At 45.2% G+C, this 22,171-nt stretch overlaps 1 protein-coding gene across 2 annotated transcripts in view; it reads left to right on the top strand.

Moving 5' to 3' along the window:
* ccdc66 (coiled-coil domain containing 66) overlaps positions 1 to 8,679 on the top strand; it is a 131,746-nt gene extending 123,067 nt beyond the window's left edge. The window contains exons 17-20 of one of the 2 annotated variants that reach the window (XM_072472458.1): positions 4,837 to 4,925; positions 5,013 to 5,090; positions 5,988 to 6,115; positions 7,380 to 8,679. In XM_072472458.1, coding sequence (XP_072328559.1) covers positions 4,837 to 4,925; positions 5,013 to 5,090; positions 5,988 to 6,115; positions 7,380 to 7,475 — 391 coding nt within the window. In that variant the 3' untranslated portion in view covers positions 7,476 to 8,679. Of the gene's footprint in view, positions 1 to 4,836; positions 5,091 to 5,987; positions 6,116 to 7,379 lie in introns of both variants that reach the window. The other variant, XM_072472457.1, reaches the window with a different exon arrangement.
* Positions 8,680 to 22,171: the final 13,492 nt, after the last annotated feature.

The following is a 22,171-nucleotide window of genomic DNA, read 5'->3' as shown; positions in this document are numbered from 1 at the left end:
CAGAGGTTTGCTCTTTTGTCCCGATTTTTACTTTTTTCCCATCCTAGACCCTCCCGCATGACTTCATGCATTGTTTAATTTCTTCCCCGTCATGTATTCTGCTCTCTCGAGTTCCTACTCCAACTCTTCAGTACTCCTTGACCTTTCTAATCTCCTGCAGCCATCCCAGTCTTGACTTCCTGTTGGATAAGCCCGTCACTTCCCCCTGTTCCTTCCTGGGCATCCACCGAAGGGCCCATCAAAACATATGTCACTGCTTCCTTGCAACAGCAATTCCAACTGTCCCATCCTATTCTCTAGTTGACTTTCCTGCCCAGCATGTCCACTGGGGGCTAATCTCATCAATCTTTTTCCCTTTGATTGTTGGCCCTGTGGACTGGACCAGAGCTATCACCGGCCTTCTCCCCATTCTCTCCAGAATGAATGTTCACTTGCTTTCTTAAAAGAAACTTGTGTGAAATGATGACAACTTCTGTTGTAACCTACACGAGACCCATGGGGTCAGGTAGATTAGAATCGCTGTGAGTCTTGTGGAGTACAAGGTACCCCGCTGAGGGATGGAGCTTCCTCATCAGCAGGAGAACAAACCAGAATATAAAAACCCCAGCCCAAGTGTGGGCTGGGTGCTGGTAACGCTTCTGGGACTAGTGTACATAGTCTTCGTCCTACTGTAAATAAATCTTTTGTCCTTGCGCTTCCTATGTGGCCACTTCTGTGAACTCAACACCTTCCCTCTAAATGAAGCCTCCACACCTGGCTTTCCGTCCACCATTTGTCGGAGACTGTCATTTTTTTTCCTCTAATTATTTTTTTCCATTTAAGGGGCAATTTAGTGTGGCCAATCCATCTACCCTGCACATCTTTTGGGTTGTGGGGGTGAAACCCACACAGACACGGGGAAATGTGCAAACTCCACACGGACAGTGACCCTGAGCTGGGATCGAACCTCGGACCTCAGTGACGTGAGACAGACAGTGCTAACCTCTATGCCACCATGCTGCCCTTGCCACAAACTGTCATGATTGCATTGTGGCTTTTACCACTGAACCATATCTTGTCTCTCTAATCCTCTGGCACTTTCTCCATTGTAAAGTACCTCCTCTTGTTCCAGTCTCATTTGAAATCATGTTCTCCATCTAAATATCATAAATTTCTCAGAGCTATCTTCATTTGCTTTCCTCCCAATTACTTCTTGTCCTCACTGATTTCAAGTTCCAACTCCGTTCTCTTATCCTCTCTCAATCTCTCCATATAAATTCCACAACTATATTCATAGCCACCCCTTGACCTTCCTACCTCACCTGGTATTCTATCATGTCAATCACCGATGAGGTCATTATTGATCACTTCTTTGTATCGCTCTGCACCCACATCACCCTTCCTCTCTCAACCCCACTTCCTTCTGAGTTCACCCAGATAAATCTTCTTTCTAATTCGCTTAAGGGTGCCCTTAAAATCTCAACTGGCTCCTCATTCACCACAATGTTTCTTCATTTGCCAATCTGCTCAAGGCACCCTCCCCTCCACTTTTGGTCTCATCCCCATTAAAACCATTACTCCGTCTCTCAATGGTCCTTCCCCCAGTCCAACCATCATCTTCATTCCCTTGCATATGACTGGCAACTGGTTTAACTATTTACTGATCTGACTGGACCACATGAAGCCTTCTCTCAATTATCAAAATTGCTCATTTTTCCAGGATCATTCTGGAATGCAAAGGTAATCCCTGACTTAATTTCTCTGCTGAAATCTGTCGTCTTAAACCCTTCTCCCCATCTCCTCTACCCCACCTCCAACAAATGCAATGGGCTTGTGGACTTCATTGTCTTTAAGATTGAGACGATTTGATCAGCTGCTTCTGTTGTTTCCCCCTCGGTCTTTCCCCTAGCCAACCAGGGCAAACTCCTCTAAGGTTCCTCCCTAACCAATTCTTGAACTTTGATCATTCCATAATTTCTTTCCTATCCACCTTTATGCTCCCTCCAAGCTTGTTTTGTCAATGCGACCCACTTTCTGATCCCTCAACCCTATTCCCATTAAAATGCTGACTGTCGAACTTCCCTTCCTGGCTCCTTACCCAATATTAGCAATGATTCTTTGTCCTTGGGTTCAGTCACTTCCCCACCCTTTTAAATCTGCCATCATCATCCTCTTCTTAAAATGCAACTCTTGACCTTAACATCATCTCCAATCTCCCTTTCCTCTCAAACTGCCCTGAATGGGCTAACTTGTCCCAAATCTATGTGCATGATTGTTGGAATTCCATGTTTTAATTCCTCCAATAAGGTAGGGTGGCACAGTGGTTAACACTTCTGCCTCGCAGCTCTAGGGACCCGGGTTATTATTATTATCATTCCGGCCTTGGGTGACTATGTGGAGTTTGCACTTTCTCCCCGCGTCTGCGTGGATTTCCTCCGGGTGTTCCGGTTTCCTCCCACAGTCCAAAGATGCGAAGGTTGGGTAGATTGGCCATTCTAAATTGCCCCTTAGTGTCCAAAAAGTTAGGTACGGGGATAGAGTGAAGACGTGGGCTTAAGTAGGGTGCTCCTTCCAAGGGCAGGTGCAGACTCGATGACTCGAATGGCCTCCTGCACTGTCGGGATTCTATGTTTACACCAGTCATAATATTGAAAGGGCTCTTGTCAAATTCTTAAATAACAAATCCTATGTGACTGACAAAGGTAAACTCTGCCTCTCATCCTTCTCTACCTGTCTACAGCCTTTTTTCGTTATTGGGAGTTTACAGAGGAAGATTGTAAGGGGGGGGGGGGAAGAAGGTAATTTATATATTTGAAGACTGCATCATGTAAGTACTTTGAGAAGAAACAGACTTGAGAAACATGACTACTAGGATAGCAGAAACGCACAATCAGTGTGCCTTAATGACTATTGTCCAGTGGCTCTGACATCCATCATTATGAAGTGCTTCGAAAGGTTAGTCATGGCACGAATCAACTCCAGCCTCCTGGATGGCCTGATCCACTTCAGTTCGCCTACCGCTGCAACAGGTCCACAGCAGATGCCATCTCCATTGCCCTGCACTCTACCCTGGAACACCTAGATAACAAAAGACACCTATGTCACACCTCTTATTTATTGACTACAGCTCAGACTTCAACACCATCATTCCTACGAAACTCATCTCCAAACTCGGTGGCCGTGCCCTCGGCTCCTCCCTCTGCGACTGGATCCTGAACGTTCTAACCCACAGGCCACAATCAGTAAAGATAGGAAACAACACCTCCTCCACGATCATCCTCAACACCGGTGCCCCACAAGGCTGTGTCCTCAGCCCCCTACTGTACTCCTTATACACCTATGACTGTGTGGCCAAATTCCCCTCCAACTCGATTTTTAAATTTGCTTATGACACCAACGTAGTGGGTCGGATTTCAAACAATGACGAGACAGAGTACAGGAATGAGATAGAGAATCTGGTGAACTGGTGCGATGACAATAATCTCTCCCTCAACGTCTACAAAACAAAGTAGATTGTCATCGACTTCAGGAAGCGTAGTGGAGAACATTCCCCTGTCTACGTCAATAGGAACGAAGTAGAAAGGGTCGAAAGCTTCAAGCTTTTAGGTGTACAGATCACCAATAACCTGTCCTGGTCCCCCCATGCTGACATTATAGCTAAAAAAGCCCACCAGCGACTACTTTCTCAGAAGACTAAGGAAATTTGGCATGTCAGCTACGACCCTCACCAACATCGACAGATGCACCATAGAAAACATTCTTTCTGGTTGTATCACAGCTTGGTACGGAGCCTGCTCTGTCCAAGACCGCAGGAAACTACAAAAGGTCGTGAATGTAGCCCAGTCCATCACGCAAACCAGCCTCCCATCTGTTGATTCTATCTATAATTCCCGCTGCCTCAGAAAGGCAGCCAGCATAATTAAGGACCCCACACATACTCTATTCCACCTTCTTCTGTCAGGAAAAAGATACCAAAGTTTGAGGTCACGTACCAACCGATTCAAGAACAGCTTCTTCCCTCCTGCCATCAGACTTTTGAATGGACCTACCTCTTATTAAGTTGATCTTTTCTCTACACCTTGCTGTAACTGTAACATTATATTCTAGTCTCTCCTTCCCTATGTACAGTATGCATTGTTTGAACAGCATGCAAGAAATAATACTTTTCACTGTATACGAATACATATGACAATAATAAATCAAATCTATAGATGAATCTATTTTTTCCAATCTTTGAAGTTCTGCGTTTCCTGTAAAGATAATTGATTTTTCCCAAAATACAATAATGTTCTACCCCACATATTTAAGATATTCATGAAGGAACTGAACTTTAGTGTTGGGCAGACGCTAAAATATTTTTTGTTTGGTAATTTGACTATAGTAATATTTAAACCATGTCTAAAGCAAACCAATACCAAGTAAAAATGTACTACTATAAAAAATGTGACTATCATGAATGGAAACTCTTTGGGGTGGCATGGTGGTTAGCACTGCTGCCTCACAGTGTCGCAACCCGGGTTCAATTCAGGCCTGAGATCACTGTCTGTGTGGAGTTTGTACCTTCTCCCCGTGTCTGCGTGAGTTTCCTCCTGGTGCTTCGGTTTCCTTCCATAGTCCAAAGATATGCAGGCTAGGTGGGTTGGCCATGATCAATTGTCCTTTAGTGTCCAGATTAGGTTGTAGGGTTGCAGGGGTAGGGTGAGTGGACATGGATGGAGTGCTCATTTGAAGAGTCGGTGCAGACTCGATGGGCCGAATGGCCTCGTTCGGCACTGAAAGGATTCTATGATATGATTTTCTTGCAAGCTTAAGTAATGGAATGGGAAATTGAGATTAATGGAAGCTATTTTTCTTTAGGTCTGCATCTCCACCAGTTCCTGCACTGAGAAACAAACATCTCCAAATGGAACAAAAGGATCTTCAAACAGTTCCAAACATAAATGCAGGTGAATGGTGCCAAAGGACTGTATCTGCTAATGAATCAGACAATGACAGACCACCATCATCAAACTTTGTTCCTTATGTGCGCACAGATGAAATATACCATTTGGATCCTGATGCCCCAATGTCAAGACCTTCAACAAATGACCCACAGTACAAAAATTGCAATGGTATTTATGCAGTTTTTAATTTAGGAGCTCATTTAAGAAGTGGTAAAATATTCTATCTCCGGATACCAGTTTGCCATATACTTTTTTGAAAAATAAATTTATAGAGTACAGTTATTTTTTTTCCAATTGAGCAATTTAGCATGGCCAATCCACCTACCCTGCACATCTGCACATGGGGCTGGTTTAGCACACTGGGCTAAATCACTGGCTTTTAAAGCAGACCAAGCAGGCCAGCAGCACGGTTCAATTCCCTTACCAGCCTCCCCGAACAGGTGCCGGAATGTGGCGACTAGGGGCTTTTCACAGTAACTTCATTTGAAGCCTACTTGTGACAATAAGCAATTTTTATTTCATTTTCATTTTTCATCTTTGGGCTGTGGGGGTGAGACCAACGCAGACACTGAGAATGTGCAAGCTCCACACGGAGAATGACCTGGGGCTGTGATCGAACCCAGGTCCTCAGCACTGTGAGGCAGCTGTACTAACCACTGTGCAACCGTGCCACCCTTTAATTTGCCACATTCCTGACCCTTTCTGTTTAATTCTTGAAACTGCTGCAGTTTGAAGTGTTTTTCTTGGCTTATTGTCCCATAAATGTAATAATCTTTCAACAGATTTTTTCATTTTTCATTTCAGATCCATTAAAATGCAAATGGTTCTGTCACAACTTGCAATTAATTCTGCATCTCCGAAGGCACAATTAATCACTTTTAACAACTCATGCACTGCTATTGTGTCTTTTTTACGTTAGAACATATTTAAATTGGAGGGAAAGTTTATTTCCATAGTAAGAATGCACTTAATTATTCAATCATCTTGAAGGTGATAGATATGAATCTGGGAAAATATATTAAGTTCAGATTTGATATCATAGTTTTCCGTTGCACCCTTTTTCAGTTACAGATCACCTGCAGCATCAAAGCTATAGTTCAGATCATCCCAGAGATCCTCTTCTGAACCCTGATCTGGTGAGAAATCGGGAACGACAGCAAGCTATTCTCAAAGGGCTTTCCGAGCTTCGGCAGGTAAGACTCATTCCATATAGCAGCTACGAATACATCAGTATAAATCTTAATGATTGTATCTGCTAACTTTCAATTTCAAGCAGTCCTATTGTTCATGTAACTGCCAATTCATTGGCTCTTGCTAAATCAAATATAATCAGATGTGATGTGTGATTCAGCACTTTAGCTACCATCTTACTCCATATTTGCAGCCAATCAGTTGTGGCTTCCCAATCCTGACTCAGTTTTTGTACTTCTACTTGACAGAAACTAATCCCTCTTTTGTGAGGGCCATGAATAATCCAGCACGAGTTTGTAGAATCAAACATAAATTAATTTTATTTATAATGATAGCAGCAGTAGTTCACCACTGTTTCCTTCTGTAGCTGGTACCACACTGGCCAGCTCTATTTATACAGTTGCAACTACCAGTGATTGTGATTTTCCCCCCCCCCCCATTGGAGGAGCTCATATTCCCCAGCACGGGGTAACCAATTGTCCCAGCTAATAGGATCCGGATAGGTTATAATAGTCTCCCACTTCCACCCTCCAAATTGCAACTCTCTCCCAGCCTTGGTTCAGAGCACGGTTCTGAGCAAGTCCATCTCAGATCCTCTATAGCCAAAAGTAAGCTCTTGGAGCTCCATGAAACAAAATAGCCTGAACTAGAAGTCAATGCTGAAATTATAAAACAACTTTAAACTGGTTCCTTTAAAATATGTGCTACTACTATGTTTTTGTGCTAAAACCATCGGTACTTGATTATTCTTTTGATTTACTGTGTCATTTGGTGACACCCACAAAGTACTGGAAGAGAAATTATACAATATAATACATACAATAATAGACAAACTTGGGGGATGAAAGCAAAATGCTAGCAAAATATAAAAATGTGCATGTTTTTGAAAAACTAATGAAAAGGTTGGTTAATTTTGGCTAGGACGATGGCTGAATGAGAGAGTAGTGGCAGTCTTGATCAAGAAGGTAAGTGAATTGAGTCAAAGGACCAAGTGCATTAACGGTATCAGGAGATATAAACTGCTAATGAAATGTGCTTTGAAAGGTACATTTTCTGAAGTTGCGGTTTTGGCAGTCAATAATTAAGGAGTATTATGTGTTGATTTTCAGAATGCTAAAGAGGTATGGATCCTAAATTTTTATTTGGAGGCCATAGTGTGAATGCAAAGCTGAAAGGGTACAAACATTGCAATGAAGAATTTTCATTTTAAATATTAATAAACAAAAACCACAATTGCCTGAAATAAATATTCTTCTTTGTTTTTAGGGTCTAATGCAGAAACAAAGGGAGTTGGAAACTGGTTTAACATCCAATCCTGTACATCAAAGCGAACAATATTTAGTACCTTCTCAACATTTATGATCAGTTAGGAGGGCTTCCACTTCTCCTCACCATCCACCTCAAAGCTGCAAAAACATTCTAACGAATCAAGTTTGTGTTTATGGATAAAGTAGATAAAGCACTTTGATAGAATTAGGTAACGTAGCCTGTTGGAAATTATTGTAGGCTGCTATTTTTGGTTTTCTTTGATTTTGCTATTTAAACTTTATAGATAACACTATGTCAAAGATGTTTCCATGGTCAAGTTGTACACTTGAGTGCTATGTAGAAAGTTGTGTAGTCTTGGGTATAACTACACAAAGAAACTTGCATTTACAAAGCACCTTATCAAGTGTCTCAGGATACCCCAAAGTACTCCACGTATAGTAATTTCCATACGAACAGCGTTGACCATTACCAAGTACCTGCAAACCGAACAAGAAGTTCAGCAGCCTCGTGGTACATCATTTACTGCTTCAAATGACAAAGGCTGCTTCATTACTTGATGGTATTTTAAGAGAGCTGCAGCTTCCAGTTACCCTTGGGTTATGTTTTCCCTTAGTGAGCAGTGGGAAGAGCTGAAGGGAATTGCTAATAAGATTACTCCCAAATATTTTGTTGTTTTTGTGAGGACGTGAGCAATGCTGGAAGGACTTGTTGCCCGACTCTGCTTTCTTGAACTGCTGGGGCACTTGTATTATCATGCTTCTTCAATGTTATTCAAATGAGCCTTGTATTGAAAAAAGGCTGGATTCCATCTATGAAAGTGTGTTAGCATGGGAAATTTTATTCCCTCAAATCTCTTTTTGTAACTTTGTGAAATACCAAATGCTTCCTTTCTTTGGTATAGGTATTGATCAAACATTATTTTGCCACTGGGAAATAATGAGCATCATTAAAGTGGATTTGAACTATTAAGGTGAAAGTTTGCATTTACAGTGAGTGAGAAAATAAACCACCAAATCATTTAGGGACAGATTCCCAGTAGCCAATTACACAGTAGCATTAGTAAAGTTCATCCCTAACACAAAGGGCTTGGTGAACATAAAAATGGTAGATACATATTTCACAAACACTAAACAATCATTAAGCTTTAATTTAACTATCTGGCATTTTGAGGTTTTTTAAGGTACAACCATTAAATGTTTTAAAAAGGTTATATTTATAGGGGAACTTCAATTAAATGTTTTATTTGTGCAAAAGTTTTGTTTTTGTTCGATTGAAATAAATTGTGCCAATCAGTGTTCTTTAAAACTCATTCTTTTTAAGGCTCCTGTATAATAGATTTATTTAACATTTTCTTCAGGGAAGAATATCTTTACTCCTCTTGTTTACTTTTGCAAGTGTCTCTCTGTTTCCACAGCAGGAATCAGGTTATCTTAGTGGAATGGGATTTCAAGCTGCAGTGTAACTTTTGAACACCTAAAGCAAAAGTGTTTTAAGTTGCAATGAGGTTTATTTGCAGGAAAATGCCAAAAACGTCTTTGACCTATGAAACAAAGTGCAGATTAAATCTATTCCATAAAGAAGGAAAACATTTGGAACAAAATAGGGAATGCTTTATTGAAGTAAATTAAAGGGAGGACTCTGATGAACAAATCATAGAATTTACAGTGCAGAAGGAGATCATTCAGCCCATCGAGTCTGCACCGGCCCTTGGAAACAGCACCCCATTCAAGTCCACACCTCCACCCTTTCCCCGTAACCCCACCTAACCTTTTTGGACACCAAGGGCAATTTAGCATGGCCAATCCACCTAACCTGCACATCTTTGGACTGTGGGAGGAAACTGGAGCACCCGGAGGAAACCCACGCAGGCACGGGGAGAACATGCAGACTCCACACAGACAGTTTCCCAAGCCAAAAATTAAACCTGGGTCCCTGGAGCTGTGAAGCAACATTGTTAATCACTGTGCTACCGTGCCGCAAGGTAGTATAACAGTTCAAAAATAATAAATTATGCCTTAAGCGATACAAGTTTTAAAAATAACTAAAAGATGTTTGTACAAAAGAGAAGGAGGAAATGGGTGTGTTAAAAATTATAGCTGAAGGACAGTTTAGGACAAAAGAACTACAAATGAATTACAGGTGCAAATTCAACCTGGGTTATGAGGCACGATGGCCATTACTGAGACATAGATCCAAATGGCCAGGCACTAAATATACTAGGTCGGAAGGTCAATAGGAAAATATAGGGAAAATGATATAGGAGCAGTGGCCTTGGTGGTTTAAGGATGAAATCACTTCAGTGTTGAATGGGTACAACGAGAGATAAGCAGGCAGTGGAGACTTAATAGAATTAAGACCAAAAATCTGTCCTGGTCCACCCACATCGACGCTACAATCAAGAAATCACAGCAGCCTATACTTCCTCAGGAAAATAAGGAAATTTGGCATGCTTTTACAAGTGCACCATAGAAAGCATCCTATCTGGCTGCATCACAGCCTGGTATGGCAACTGCTTGGCCCAAGACCGTAAGAAATTACAGAGAGCCGTGAACACTGCCCTGTCCATCACACAAACCCGTGTCCCATCCACTGACTGTCTATGCCTCCCGCTACCTGGGGAAAGCAGGCAGCATAATCAAAGACCCCTCACACCAGGCTTACTCCCTCTTCCATCGGGCAGGAGATATAAAAGTCTGAGAACACGCACTAACAGGTTCAAAAACAGCTTCTTTCCTGCTGTTACCAGACTCCTAAACAATCCTCTTATGGACTGCTGGACTTATAACTGATCTGATCTCTTCACATATCTTCCCGACTGAGTAGTACTACACTCCTGTATGCGTACCAATGCCTGTGTCTATGTATTTACATTGTGTATTTTTTGTTTGCCCTACTATGTCTTTTCTTTTCATGTACGGAATGATCTGGCTGAGCTACACGCAGAACAATACTTTTCACTGTACCTCGGTACACATGACAATAAACCAATCTAACCAGGATTAAAAATGGGCTAGAAAGCCACTGATCCAAATTTGAACACAAGGGCAGCATTGTAAGCAATGGAAATGGAAGCCATAACTGGATTGCTGTCTGGGGTTCTGGGCATTACACTTTTTAATTGGCCTGGGAGGGAGTGCAGCAATTTATTTATAAAAAAAAAAAAAAAAAAAAAAAAATTTTGACTGAGGTTTTCACAAAATATCAACAACAGAATGGAAAAGGAACCCAACAGATTTAAATGTAAAACACAGTAAAGCAACCCCCGTGCCCCCCCCCCCCTGTACATAAATAATAAATTAACACCCCGAATTAACACAGATCAAACACAGCGAATATATACACCCCCTCAGATCCCCCAGTGCAAATAACAGAAATAGAGCAGAACCCCCCCCCGGTTGCTGCTGCTAGACCATTATCTATTGTTCTGCCAGGAAGTCCAAGAACGCTGCCACCGCCTGAAGAACCCTTGTACCGATCCCCTTAAGGCGAATTTCACCCTCTCCAATTTAATAAACCCTGCCATATCGTTGATCCAGGATTCCACGCTTGGGGACCTCTCATCCCTCCACTGAAGAAGAATCCTTCGCCGGGCTACCAGAGACGCAAAGGCCAAAATACCGGCCTCTCTCGCCTCCTGCACTCCCGGCTCCTCTGCAACCCCAAATATTGCGAGCCCCCAGTCCGGCTTGACCCTAGATCCTACCACACCTGACACCGTCCTCGCTACGCCCTTCCAAAATTCCTCCAGCGCGGGGCATGCCCAGAACATATCTGGGCTCCCTGAGCACCTAACACACACCTGTCCTCTTCCCCCAAAGAACCAGTTCATCCTTGTCCCGGTCATGTGTGCCCTGTGCAGCATCTGAAACTGAATGAGGCTGAGCCTCGTGCACGAAGAGGAAGAGTTCACCCTCCCGAGGGCATCTGCCCACGTCCCCTCTTCGATCTCCTCTCCCAACTCCTCCTCCCACTTACCTTTCACCTCCACCACCAAGGCCTCCTCCTCCTCCTGCATCACCTGGTAGGTTTCCGAGATCTACCCCACTCCAACCCCCCCCCCCCCCCCCCCCCCCCCACCCGAGAGCACCCTGTCCTGTACTGTGCGTGGCAATAGCCGTGGGAATCCCACCACTTGCGGCCTGGCAAACGCCCTTACCTGTAGATACCTAAAGGCGTTCCCCGGGGGGAGCCCATACTTCTCCTCCAGCTCCCCCAGGCTCGCGAACTTCCCGTCCACAAACAGGTCTCCCAACCTTCCTATTCCTGCCCTGTGCCACCCCAAAAACCCTCCATCTATTCTCCCTGGGACAAACCGGTGGTTCCCCCGTATTGGGGTCCACACCGAGGCCCCGACTTCCCCCCCTGTGCCGCCTCCACTACCCCCAGATTTTAAGGGTAGCTGCCACTACCGGGCAAGACACCCTGCACCAACCCCCTCCAGTTCCTTGACTCCCTCAGTGCCATAGCCAGGGGTTCAATCACCAGTGTGAAGAGCAGGAGGGAGAGGGGACACCCCTGCCTCGTCCCCCGATGCAACCAAAAGTACTCAGACCTCTTGTTCGTAGCCACACTCACCATCGGGACCTCGTACAACAGCCTAACCCACCTGACAAACCCCTCCCCAAACCCGAACCGCTTCAGCACCTCCCACAAGTACCCCCACTCTACCCTATCGAAGGCCTTCTCAGCGTCCATCGCCACCACTATCTCCGCTTCCCCCTCCCTCGCCGGCATCATAACGTTCAGGAGCCTCCACACATTCGCGTTCAACTGCCTCCCCTTCACGAACCCCGCCTGGTCCTAATGGATGACCTGCAGCGCTCAATCCTCAATTTTCGTGGCTAAGATCTTCGCCAACACCTTGGCATCTATGTTTAATAGCGAAATCGGCCTGTAAGACCCACACTACAGGGGATCCTTGTCTCGCTTCAGGATCAAGGAGATCAGTGCCTGGGATATCGTCGGGGGCAACGCACCTCCCTCCCTTGCCTCATTGGAGGTCCTAACTAGCAGGACCCAGCAGGTCCACATATTTTTTGTGAAATTCGACCAGGGAACCATCCGGCCCCGGTGCCTTCCCCGCCTGCATGCTCCCTATCCCTTTAGCCAGCTCCTCCAGCCCAGTCCTGACACCAGTCCCTCCTCCACCTTCGGGAACCTCAATTGATCCAGAAAGCGGCCCATCCCTCCCTCCCTCCAGTGGGGGCTCGGACCCATACAGTTCCTCATAAAAGTCCCTGAAGACCCCATTGATGCCAACCCCATTTCGCACCACACTCCCTCCCCTATCCTTAACTCCCCCGATCTCCCTAGCTGCGTCCCGCTTCTGAAGCTGATGCGCCAGCATCCGGCTTGCCTTTTCCCCATACTCATAAATTGCCCCCTGGGCCTTCCTCCACTGCACCTCCGCCTTCCTGGTGGTCAACAGGTCGAATTCAGCCTGGAGGCTACGCCTCTTCCTCAACAGTCCCTCCTCAGGCACCTCCGCATACCTCCTGTCTACCCTCACCATCTCCCCCACCAGCCTCTCCCTCTCCTTGTGGGCCCTAATGGAGATCAGCTCTCCCCTAACCACCGCCTTCAGCGCCTCCCATACCATCCCCACTCGGACCTCCCCATTATCGTTGGCCTCCAAGTATCTCTCTATGCTTCCTCGGACCCTCTCACTCACCTCCTCGTCCGCCAACAGCCCCACCTCCAAGCGCCACAACGGGACCTGGTCCCTCTCCTCCCCCAGCTCTAAGTCTACCCAATGCGGGGCGTGATCCGAAATGGCTATCACTGGATACTCAGTATCCTCTACTCTCGCTATCAGCACCCTACTCATAATAAAAAAGTCGATCCGGGAATAAGCCTTGTGAACATGCGAGAAGAATGAAAATTCCCTAGCCCCCGGCCTTGCAATCTCCAACGGTCCACCCCTCCCATCTGGTCCATAAACCCCCTCAGCACCTTAGCCGCCGCTGGCTTCCTACCTGTCCTAGACCTGGAGCGATCCAGTGCCGGATCCAACACCGTGTTAAAGTCCCCCCCCACCCACCCACCCCGCATTATCAGGCCCCCCACTTCGAAGTCCGGGATCCGACCCAGCATTCGCCGCATAAAACCCGCATCCTCCCAGTTCGGGGCATACACATTGACCATTACCACCCTCTCCCCTTGTAGCTTAGCACTTACTATTACGTACCTGCCGCCATTGTCACAATACTCGACGCCTCGAACGACACTCTCTTTCCCACCAAGATCGCCACCCTCCGATTTTTGGCATCCAGCCCCGGATGAAACACCTGACCTACCCACCCCTTCCTCAATCTTACCTGGTCTGCCACCTTCAGGTGTGTCTCCTGGAGCATGACAACATCCGCCTTCAGCCCCTTCAGGTACGTGAACACCTGAGCCCGCTTGACCGGCCCGTTCAGTCCCCTTGCATTCCAGGTTATCAGCTGGATCAGGGGGCTACCCGCCCCCCTCCCCCGCCGACTAGCCATAACCCCTCCTCGGCCAGCCTTGCGCCCGCACCCCACACCCGGCCCGTTCCCCACGGCGGCAGACCCGTCCCAACCCCCTCTACTCGCTCCAGCTCCCCCTTGACCATAGCAGCAGCAACCCAGTTCTCTCTCCTCCCCCCCCCCCCCCCAAAGCTAGGGCCCCTCCTAGCTGCGTTACTCCTCCCATTGCACTCCCGCAAGTCAGCTGACTCCTGCTGACCCCGGCTACTCCCGCCACTCCTTCGACTCCTCCCATTGTGTGACATACTCTCCTCCTCCATTACCCTTCCGCAGGCTCTCCGCATCCCCCTTCCATCCCAAACGTGGGAAACAACCCTCGCTTCCCCGCCCCCTCCAGTCTTCAGCGTGGGAAAAAGCCCGCGCTTTCCACCTACCCGGCCCCGCCACCTCTGATGCAGCTCCTTTTAAAGGCCCAGTCCCCTCACCCCGAACCTCCCCCTCCCCCGCGGGGCCCCAGCCCCCCTACCGGCCATCCACCCCTGCTCCATTTACTTACCCCCCTCCGAGAGCCCCCCCCCCCCCCCGACAGACCCAACGAAAACAGTGCCCAACCCACCCTAACCGAACCAAAAAGAAACCAGAGCAAAGAACCCCCCCCTCAAAATGTAACACATCAACAGCAATCCCCAACTGCCCATCCCGCGCTCAATTTGTGTCCAGCTTCTCGGCTTGAACAAAGGCCCACACCTCCTCCGGAGACTCAAAATAATGGAGCCGGTCATTGTAGGTGACCCACAGTCCCGTCGGCTGAAGCATGCCAAACTTCACCCCCTTCCTGTGCAGCACCGCCTTCGCCTAATTGTACCCGGCCCTGTTCTTCGCCACCTCCACACTCCAGTCCTGGTATATTCGAACCTCCGCGTTCTCCCACCTGCTGCTCCTCTTTCTTGGCCCACCTGAGCACGCACTCCCGGTCAGCAAACCGATGAAACCGCACCAGCACCGCCCGCGGAGGCTCGTTAGCCTTGGGCCTCCTCACCAACACTCTATGGGCCCCTTCGAGCTCCAGGGGCCACTGGAAGGACCCCACTCCCATCAGCGAGTTCAACATGGTGACCATATAGGCCCCCACCTCCGACCCCTCCAGGAGGCCCAGAATCTGCAAATTCTTCCGCCTGGACCGATTCTCCATCCCCTCAAACCGTTCCTGCCATGTCTTGTGGAGCGCCTCCACCTTTACTGCAAGGCCTATCATCCTCGTTGTCAGAGATCTTTTTTCGGACCTTGCGGATCGCCACCCCCGGGCCGTCTGGGTCTCCAGCAGCTTGCTGATAGAAGCCCTCATCGGCTCCAGCAGGTCTGCTTTAATCTCCCTGAAGCAGCGCTGGATAACCTCCTGCTGCTCCTGCGCCCACTGCATCCATGCTGCCTGGTCCCTGCCCGCTGCCATTTTGCTCTTCTTCCCTCGCACCTTCTTCAGGTCCACCACCACTTTTTTAGTCGCCCCCCTCCTGATACAAGCCATATACTGTCGGGGTACTATTGCAATCTCCTTCCTATGCCAGGAAACGTCAAAAAAGTGCCGTTGGGGGGCCCTGAAAAGAGCCCAAAAGTCCGTTTTTAGCGGGAGCTACCGAATGTGCGACTTAGCTCCGCATAGCCGCAACCGGAAGTCGAGGGGGTGCAGCATTGATTTACTGAAACAATGCCTGGCTTCCAAGGATTAAAGTACAAAGAGAGATGACAAACTCTTGGAATTTAGAAGTGATTTGATTGATGTTTTTTAGTTTGAAGGGCGATTGGGAGCAAAATTAGAAAACACTTTTTCACACAAAGGATTAATTAAAATTTAGAACTCTTCTGCAAATTTTGGATGAATGATCATTTTAAATCTGGGTTGATAAAATTCTTATTGTCATATGGAGTAAAGACAGCTGGATAGAGTTAGGCCGCAAAGATTACCATGATCTCATCGAATGGCTGATCAAGCTTCAGGGAGTTAATGGCCTACCCTTGAAGCTGTCTAGCAGAAACCACAATATCCAGACTAGTTGGGTTTTATTTCTGATACCTTGATTTTCTTTTTTTAAATTATGGTTTCCAGCAGGCGAGGCCAATTTTTGTTGAAAAGTTGTTACTGACACTCACTTCAAAAAAAATTCACAAAAAGCATATAGCCCTTCTGTGGAATCAAAGCAGGCCAACAAAGATTGTAGAAAGGGGTATTAGGAATACAAAGCAGTCATATTGACTTGCCACGTTCATGTCTTGCTATGCGAGCTTTCGTTCTTTTGTGTTACCCGTGTTTGTTTGTATGGTTGAAATTTTGTTAAAAATTCTTAATAAACATATTTAAAAAAAAAAAGGAATATAAAGCAGGCTTTCGAATAAAATATTAATCAAAAGAGGTTGTTGCACAATAAAAGTTACAGCTAAATCGATCAGAGGTAAGAACCAAGTCTACAGCCCTACCACCTCTTGGAGAATAAGCACATGACTGCAAGAGTCAGCTGTTCAGCCTAAAATGACAAATAGACAATCCTACTTTTTCAGTCAGACATGCAAATCTCGCTACAAGACCCAAGAAAAATCAAGGTTGATGCTCCCGTGTAGAACTATATAAACTATAAAACTTTAAATCTGCCTACTCTGGTGGATATAAAGGATGCTGTAAGCACTACAAAGAAATCCTGGTCAATATTTTACCTCTGACACCTGCTGAATGTGATTATAACCCCACCCGGAGAGGAGACACCAGAAGAGATCATCTCCCTAGACGCAGAGAAAGGGAAGCAGGGAAGAATCAGCTGGGGATGCTGCCATTCAAACGCCCAAATCAAGTTCCAATACCTGGGGATCCAGACAGCCCACGCAACCATAAGTGGAACCTGTCAAGCCATGTGGAAGAGGTAAAGAGACCTACAGGGGTAGGACTCATGCAGACGATCAAAATGAACGTACTGCAAGATTCCTCTTCCATTCAGATCCCTCCCAATCTTCATCCTCAAGACTGCCTTCATGAAGGTAAACAAATTGATTATGGCATTTGTGTGTGAGAGAAAAATAAACACGATCTGTAAAAGCATTGGAAAGAATTATGGTGGGCTTGGCTCTGCAAAATCCTCTTATTCTACCACTGGGCGGCAAATGCAGAAAGGGCAAGGGTGAAAGAGCCGGAGAAGGAATGGGTGCAAATGGAGACCTGCTGTATGGGGGACATCCCTCCGAGCACTTGCCAAAGCCCCACTCCCAGTTTCCCCAGCCAAATACTCAAGCCTGGTGGTGGTAGCCACGCTAAGGACCTGGAACCAGCTTAGGTTCCAGACGGAGACGGCAGAGTAGTGACCCGAACAGAAAAGCTCCAGTTCCTGAAAGGGCATGAGCTCTGATACATGCATCTAAGGAACTTCCTCCACAAGGAGACTGGAATGTTAAGGAACCTCCTCCACAAGGAGATCACAATGTTCCCCTAGCTATCTGGACATAGCCTACCGAATAGATTATTAGCACTGGGCGAATTAGGGGATGATAACTGCGCTGACATGCACAAATGCTAGACGAGGTAAGGGCCCTGCTCGACAAGACATGGGAAAGGTGAGGAGGAGCTGGGCATGGAGTTAAGGAAAAGGCTCATGATCAAAGCATTGCATAGGGATGAAGTCCACCTCCTCATGCAGAGGACTGAGCCTAATGCAGCTAAAGTCGTGCACAAGGTGCACTTGACCATAACACGCATAAGCTGGTTCTTTCTGGAGATGGAGGGCAGTGCCAGGGAGGCCCAGCCAACCACATCCACATGTTCTGGGCCTGTCCCAAACTGGTCAGGTACTGGATCTCCTGTTTGTCCATGGGTGTGAGAGTGGAGCTATGCCTGCTGGTGGCAGTCTTAATCCTTTACAGGGAGAGGGGTAGAAGTCCATAGCTTTTCCCTGCCTGATCGCCTGCTGGAGACTCCTGTTCAGCTGGAGATCAGCGTCACCCAGGGCTGCAGACTGGCGGTCCGACTTGGTGAAATGCCAGCTGTCCCGCATGTGTCCCCCCTCCACAGTGCACAGCCCCAGAGCCCAGCAAGGCAGACCACCAGCTTCTGGTATCAACATGCTGGCCAGCAGCAGATTCTTTAAAAAAATCGATGGGAGTATTGTCTTCAGAAGCAGCGGCAGAGAGGTCACATGTCCCATACACTGACACCCTATGCTCTAGGAGCGATTCCTCCACGTTGTAGCTTCCAGCAGTGATGATGTGAGCTCCAGGGGTGAACAACTTATCATGAAGCAGAGATCATAAACAAAGCAAGAAAGATGATTTTTGAGGTATGCAAATCAGGATGGAAAGCTCATGTACTGGCACGAGAGTTTAAAATCCTCAAAACTTTAATGTAATTAAAGACCAAGCACGACGTTTGAGGATAAACCTCTTGATTTTTTTCTTCAAAGGAGGCAGAGAACTTAAATTATCAGCTGAAGTCCTTAATAGAAATGTAACATTGAATGACAAAGCAAGTGAGATCGTGAGGACCAAGCAGGCTCACCTGTCACATTAAAAGGTAAGTAAAAATGGTGGGTTGTGAAGTTCAGGCAGCATGGGTCCCAAAGGATGGCCAGTTGGTAAAAATGGGTCCCAGGCAAAAAAAGTTTGAAAAACATTGGATTAAAAGTACAGAGTGGGGAAAAAACATTGATGCTGCCATTTCAACTAGTAAGTTACTCCTTATGGGTAGCATGGTTAGCATAGTTAATAGCATGGATGTTGTAACCGATCATTTGGATTTGTTAAGATGTCTTGCATTTCTGTATGTTTCTTTGTTTAATTGCGTTTATCACAGTGAAAATCAATAAAAATGTTAAATGTATATATTTTACCTCTAAGGACGATAAGGGAATAGTGTAGATGGGCTTTAGAGTGGTTTCACAGGTTGGCGCAACATCGAGGGCCGAAGGGCCTGTACTGCGCTGTAATGTTCTAACATTGCACAAAAATAATTAGCAGAATGTGGTTGATGGGAGCTTAGTGCTAAAGTTGGTTTCCACATTTCCTAATTGATTACATTTCAAAATTACAAGAGACTGTAAAACAGATGTGAATGATGCTACACAATTAGTATTCTTTCTTTCCTCATGACCCTTACCATTATCACTGCTGGCCAATCAACTCATGACCTGAATGACTAAGTTCACAGACTACCATTGTGTAGTCAAGAATTATGCACCGGATCTAATTAGCCCCTAAATTATTGTTGCACGTACCTGTAACGTGCAAGATTAATCTGGTGTGCTCAACACACAATCCACTCAAGCAACACCTATAAAAACAGAAAAGGTTGCAGTCACAGAACCTTTCATCAGTCAAGGAAAGTGTTTATTGAGAAGTTGGGGGGAGCTGTGCAAAATGGCAGAACAGAATGGCCAAAGTGGGCATGAGACATAAAACAAAAGGTGTCTAGATGATGTGAAACTAGCTGGCTAACAGCCATCCAAAGTAAAACGATGGGAGCAAAAAAAAAAAAAATCTACAAAAGTAGAGGTTATGATCGAAGATTGCTGAACTTAAGAACAAAAGATGAGGTGCTATTCCTCAGCAGTGTTCAGCTTCACTGAAAAACTGTAGCAGGCCAAGACTCGAAGTCAGTGAGAACAGAACTGAAATGACAGGAAACAGGACGCTCATGGTCATGCTTGCAGTATGAAGGGAGTCTACATTTGCCCACGCCCCCACCCCCCAATTGGAGGAGGCCACAACATGAATGACAAATACTGTATACAAATTTGAAAGTACAAGTAATTCACTTGAGTGCTTAGGAGGCCTTAAATGGCAAGGGAAGAGTTCAAAGGGCAGGTGTTGCAGTTGCAGAGTGACGGTCCTTTTTGAATGCTGAAAGAAGAAAATATACACGTTAAATAGGGGCTTCAGGGATGGAAGGCAAGCCAAGGGAAATACTATTATCATTCTAGGAGAGGCATGGATCGAGGGGGTGTGAAGGCCGTCAATCACAGTGAAGGAGGAATCCATGGTTGAGGGGAAAAGATAAGATACTAGAAGCATTGTCTGAACAGTTGTGGTGGAGAAACTGAGAGGATGGTCTGGAATCCATGCAGGATGTACGCAAGCATGAAACCAAAAGAGAAAAAGCTGGAAAATCTCAGCAGGTCTGGCAGCATCTATGAGGAGAGAAAAGAGCTACCGTTTCGAGTCCAGGTGACCCTGTGTCAAAACTCGAAGCACAGTCACGGTAATTGTGGGAGTGGTCTCTGTTCAAACGTGATGAGAGCTCTTAGACTCGCCTGGTGGGGCTTGGATGTTCATGGTGAAAAGGAGATCCAAGTCCTCGAGTCTCGAGAGAAAAATGGTGCAAAGGAAGATGATTATGGACTTCAAAGCAGCTCCTCAAGGCATGTCCTCAGGCAACTTGAACTGTTGTATCACCTTCCCTCAGTCAAACAGAATAGTTTGCTGACTATTCCAATGTTTCTGTAACCAATTTGTGCTAACTTGTGAAACGGAAACATATTTTATAAGATTGATATGACGTGAATGAATATGGTCATATAATTCACAGGATCAAATTGATGTTACTTCTGAATTGCTTCAGAATCCGAATCATTCTCGACTTGGCACACAATGAATTCTCCATATCATTTTACAGTCTTGGGACCAAAATGCTTTTCCAGTGAATTCTAGGCTATTACACAGTACTTGTAGAAGATTTGTGGTGCACATATGCCTTGGTGGGATAAGTGACATTTCTAATTCGAGTTTCACAAAACACACTAGATTGACAGGTCTATTTTTTTAATATACAACAATGTAAGAAAAACAGTTTTAATCTCTATATATATACACATATATATTTACACACATACAAATTACTTCAGGATATTTGTGTATGCAAGTGTTTTATTTAATGCTCAATTAAACAAGTGGCAAAATAGGCTCTACACTTGAAAATGAGGTATATGAATATGCTGTGTTAACAAGCAGCTCTGCGTACTGCTGTAAGGCCATTAAATAAAACACTTTTACCAGACAGCAACCACACAACTTGAATTAAAAAAACAATGGTCATGAAACATTTGTACAAAATAAATTAAATCTATCAAAAGATTAACTGCAAGTCAGAAGTATTTTTGTGGCATTTTTCTGAAAAATTAAAAATATCTTTTCAACCAAAAAGGTCAATCTAGATACATTTTGGATTTTTTCAACATAGATAAGGCTGCCAACATGAAATCGATTAAACAGCCAATAACCATTATACTTAAAGTTTACACACAAACTGATTGTACATCAGTGTAACATGCTTCAAAGAAGTGCTTACGATACAGTTTTACTGAAATTTACTCAGTTTCTCTTTAAAAAAATTAAATGTATAATTGGCCAAGTTACAACATAGTAGCTGTCGCCAAGATTCAGATCTTTGCATAATTCTGGCTGCCAGATCTGAATTTAATAGGTAAGAAAATTATTGACTTTTAAAAAAAGCAAAAATGTGGTTCAGAAACAAAAAAAAAAATGCTCAAAGCAATAGTCTGAAATCATTTAAGGAGCAAACTGCAAGGGGAAACTGTAGTAATTACAACATAAATTAAAAGTAACAAACTCCACAGTTTCCATCTCAAACAACAGAAGTCAATATAATCAACATGTACAGGGTATGCCATGTGTTAGCCAATGAAGTCCTTTCAGCACCGAACAAAGGATGAGGAAAAAAAACCAGAAATACTCTGGTGTCCGGAAACGTGGACTAGGTACATTTCTAATGTCAGCACCTCCAAGTTTCCGAAGTTCTCCTTGGAAAAACAGTAAAAGTTGGAATTTAGTGGTACTGCTGCTGATGTTGCTTCTGTTGTTGCTGCTGGTAAGTCAGGCTTGGTGCATTACCAGCATTCCAGGAATTTTTGTATGGTAAGTTTTGATTGTATCCAGATGAAAAATAACTAATGTTATCTTGACTATTCTGGTTCAGAGGAATGAATGATTGTCCAATTCCACTTGTTAAGAAACTTTGATGAGTAATTACATTAAAGTTCCTATAGTCGGATTCTATGTGTGACTGAGAGTAGAATGGACTACTGCTGTATGCAAATCTTTCTACTCCTTCTGAATCTTTATCTCTTTTGACCAATTGCAAAGTGGAAGCAGGAACATTGTTTGAAGTCAGTTCAGAAATTACATCCATTGATGGGGTGATCTGAACATCACCTGTGGCCTGCTGCAAGGACTCCTCTGGATCGCTCAGTGTTCCTTTTGCTCCCTGTACCTCAGTTTGTGAGCTATTAGCAACATTCAGATCTTCAGATTTCTCACTACAGATTTCTATCTGTGGTGAATTATCTTCAGAGT

The sequence above is a fragment of the Scyliorhinus torazame genome, chromosome 13 (assembly GCF_047496885.1).
Source record: "Scyliorhinus torazame isolate Kashiwa2021f chromosome 13, sScyTor2.1, whole genome shotgun sequence".
Classification (NCBI taxonomy): Eukaryota; Metazoa; Chordata; class Chondrichthyes; order Carcharhiniformes; family Scyliorhinidae; genus Scyliorhinus; species Scyliorhinus torazame.
Note: the sequence above shows the minus strand (reverse complement) of the source record. Positions and strands in the feature narration are given on the sequence as shown.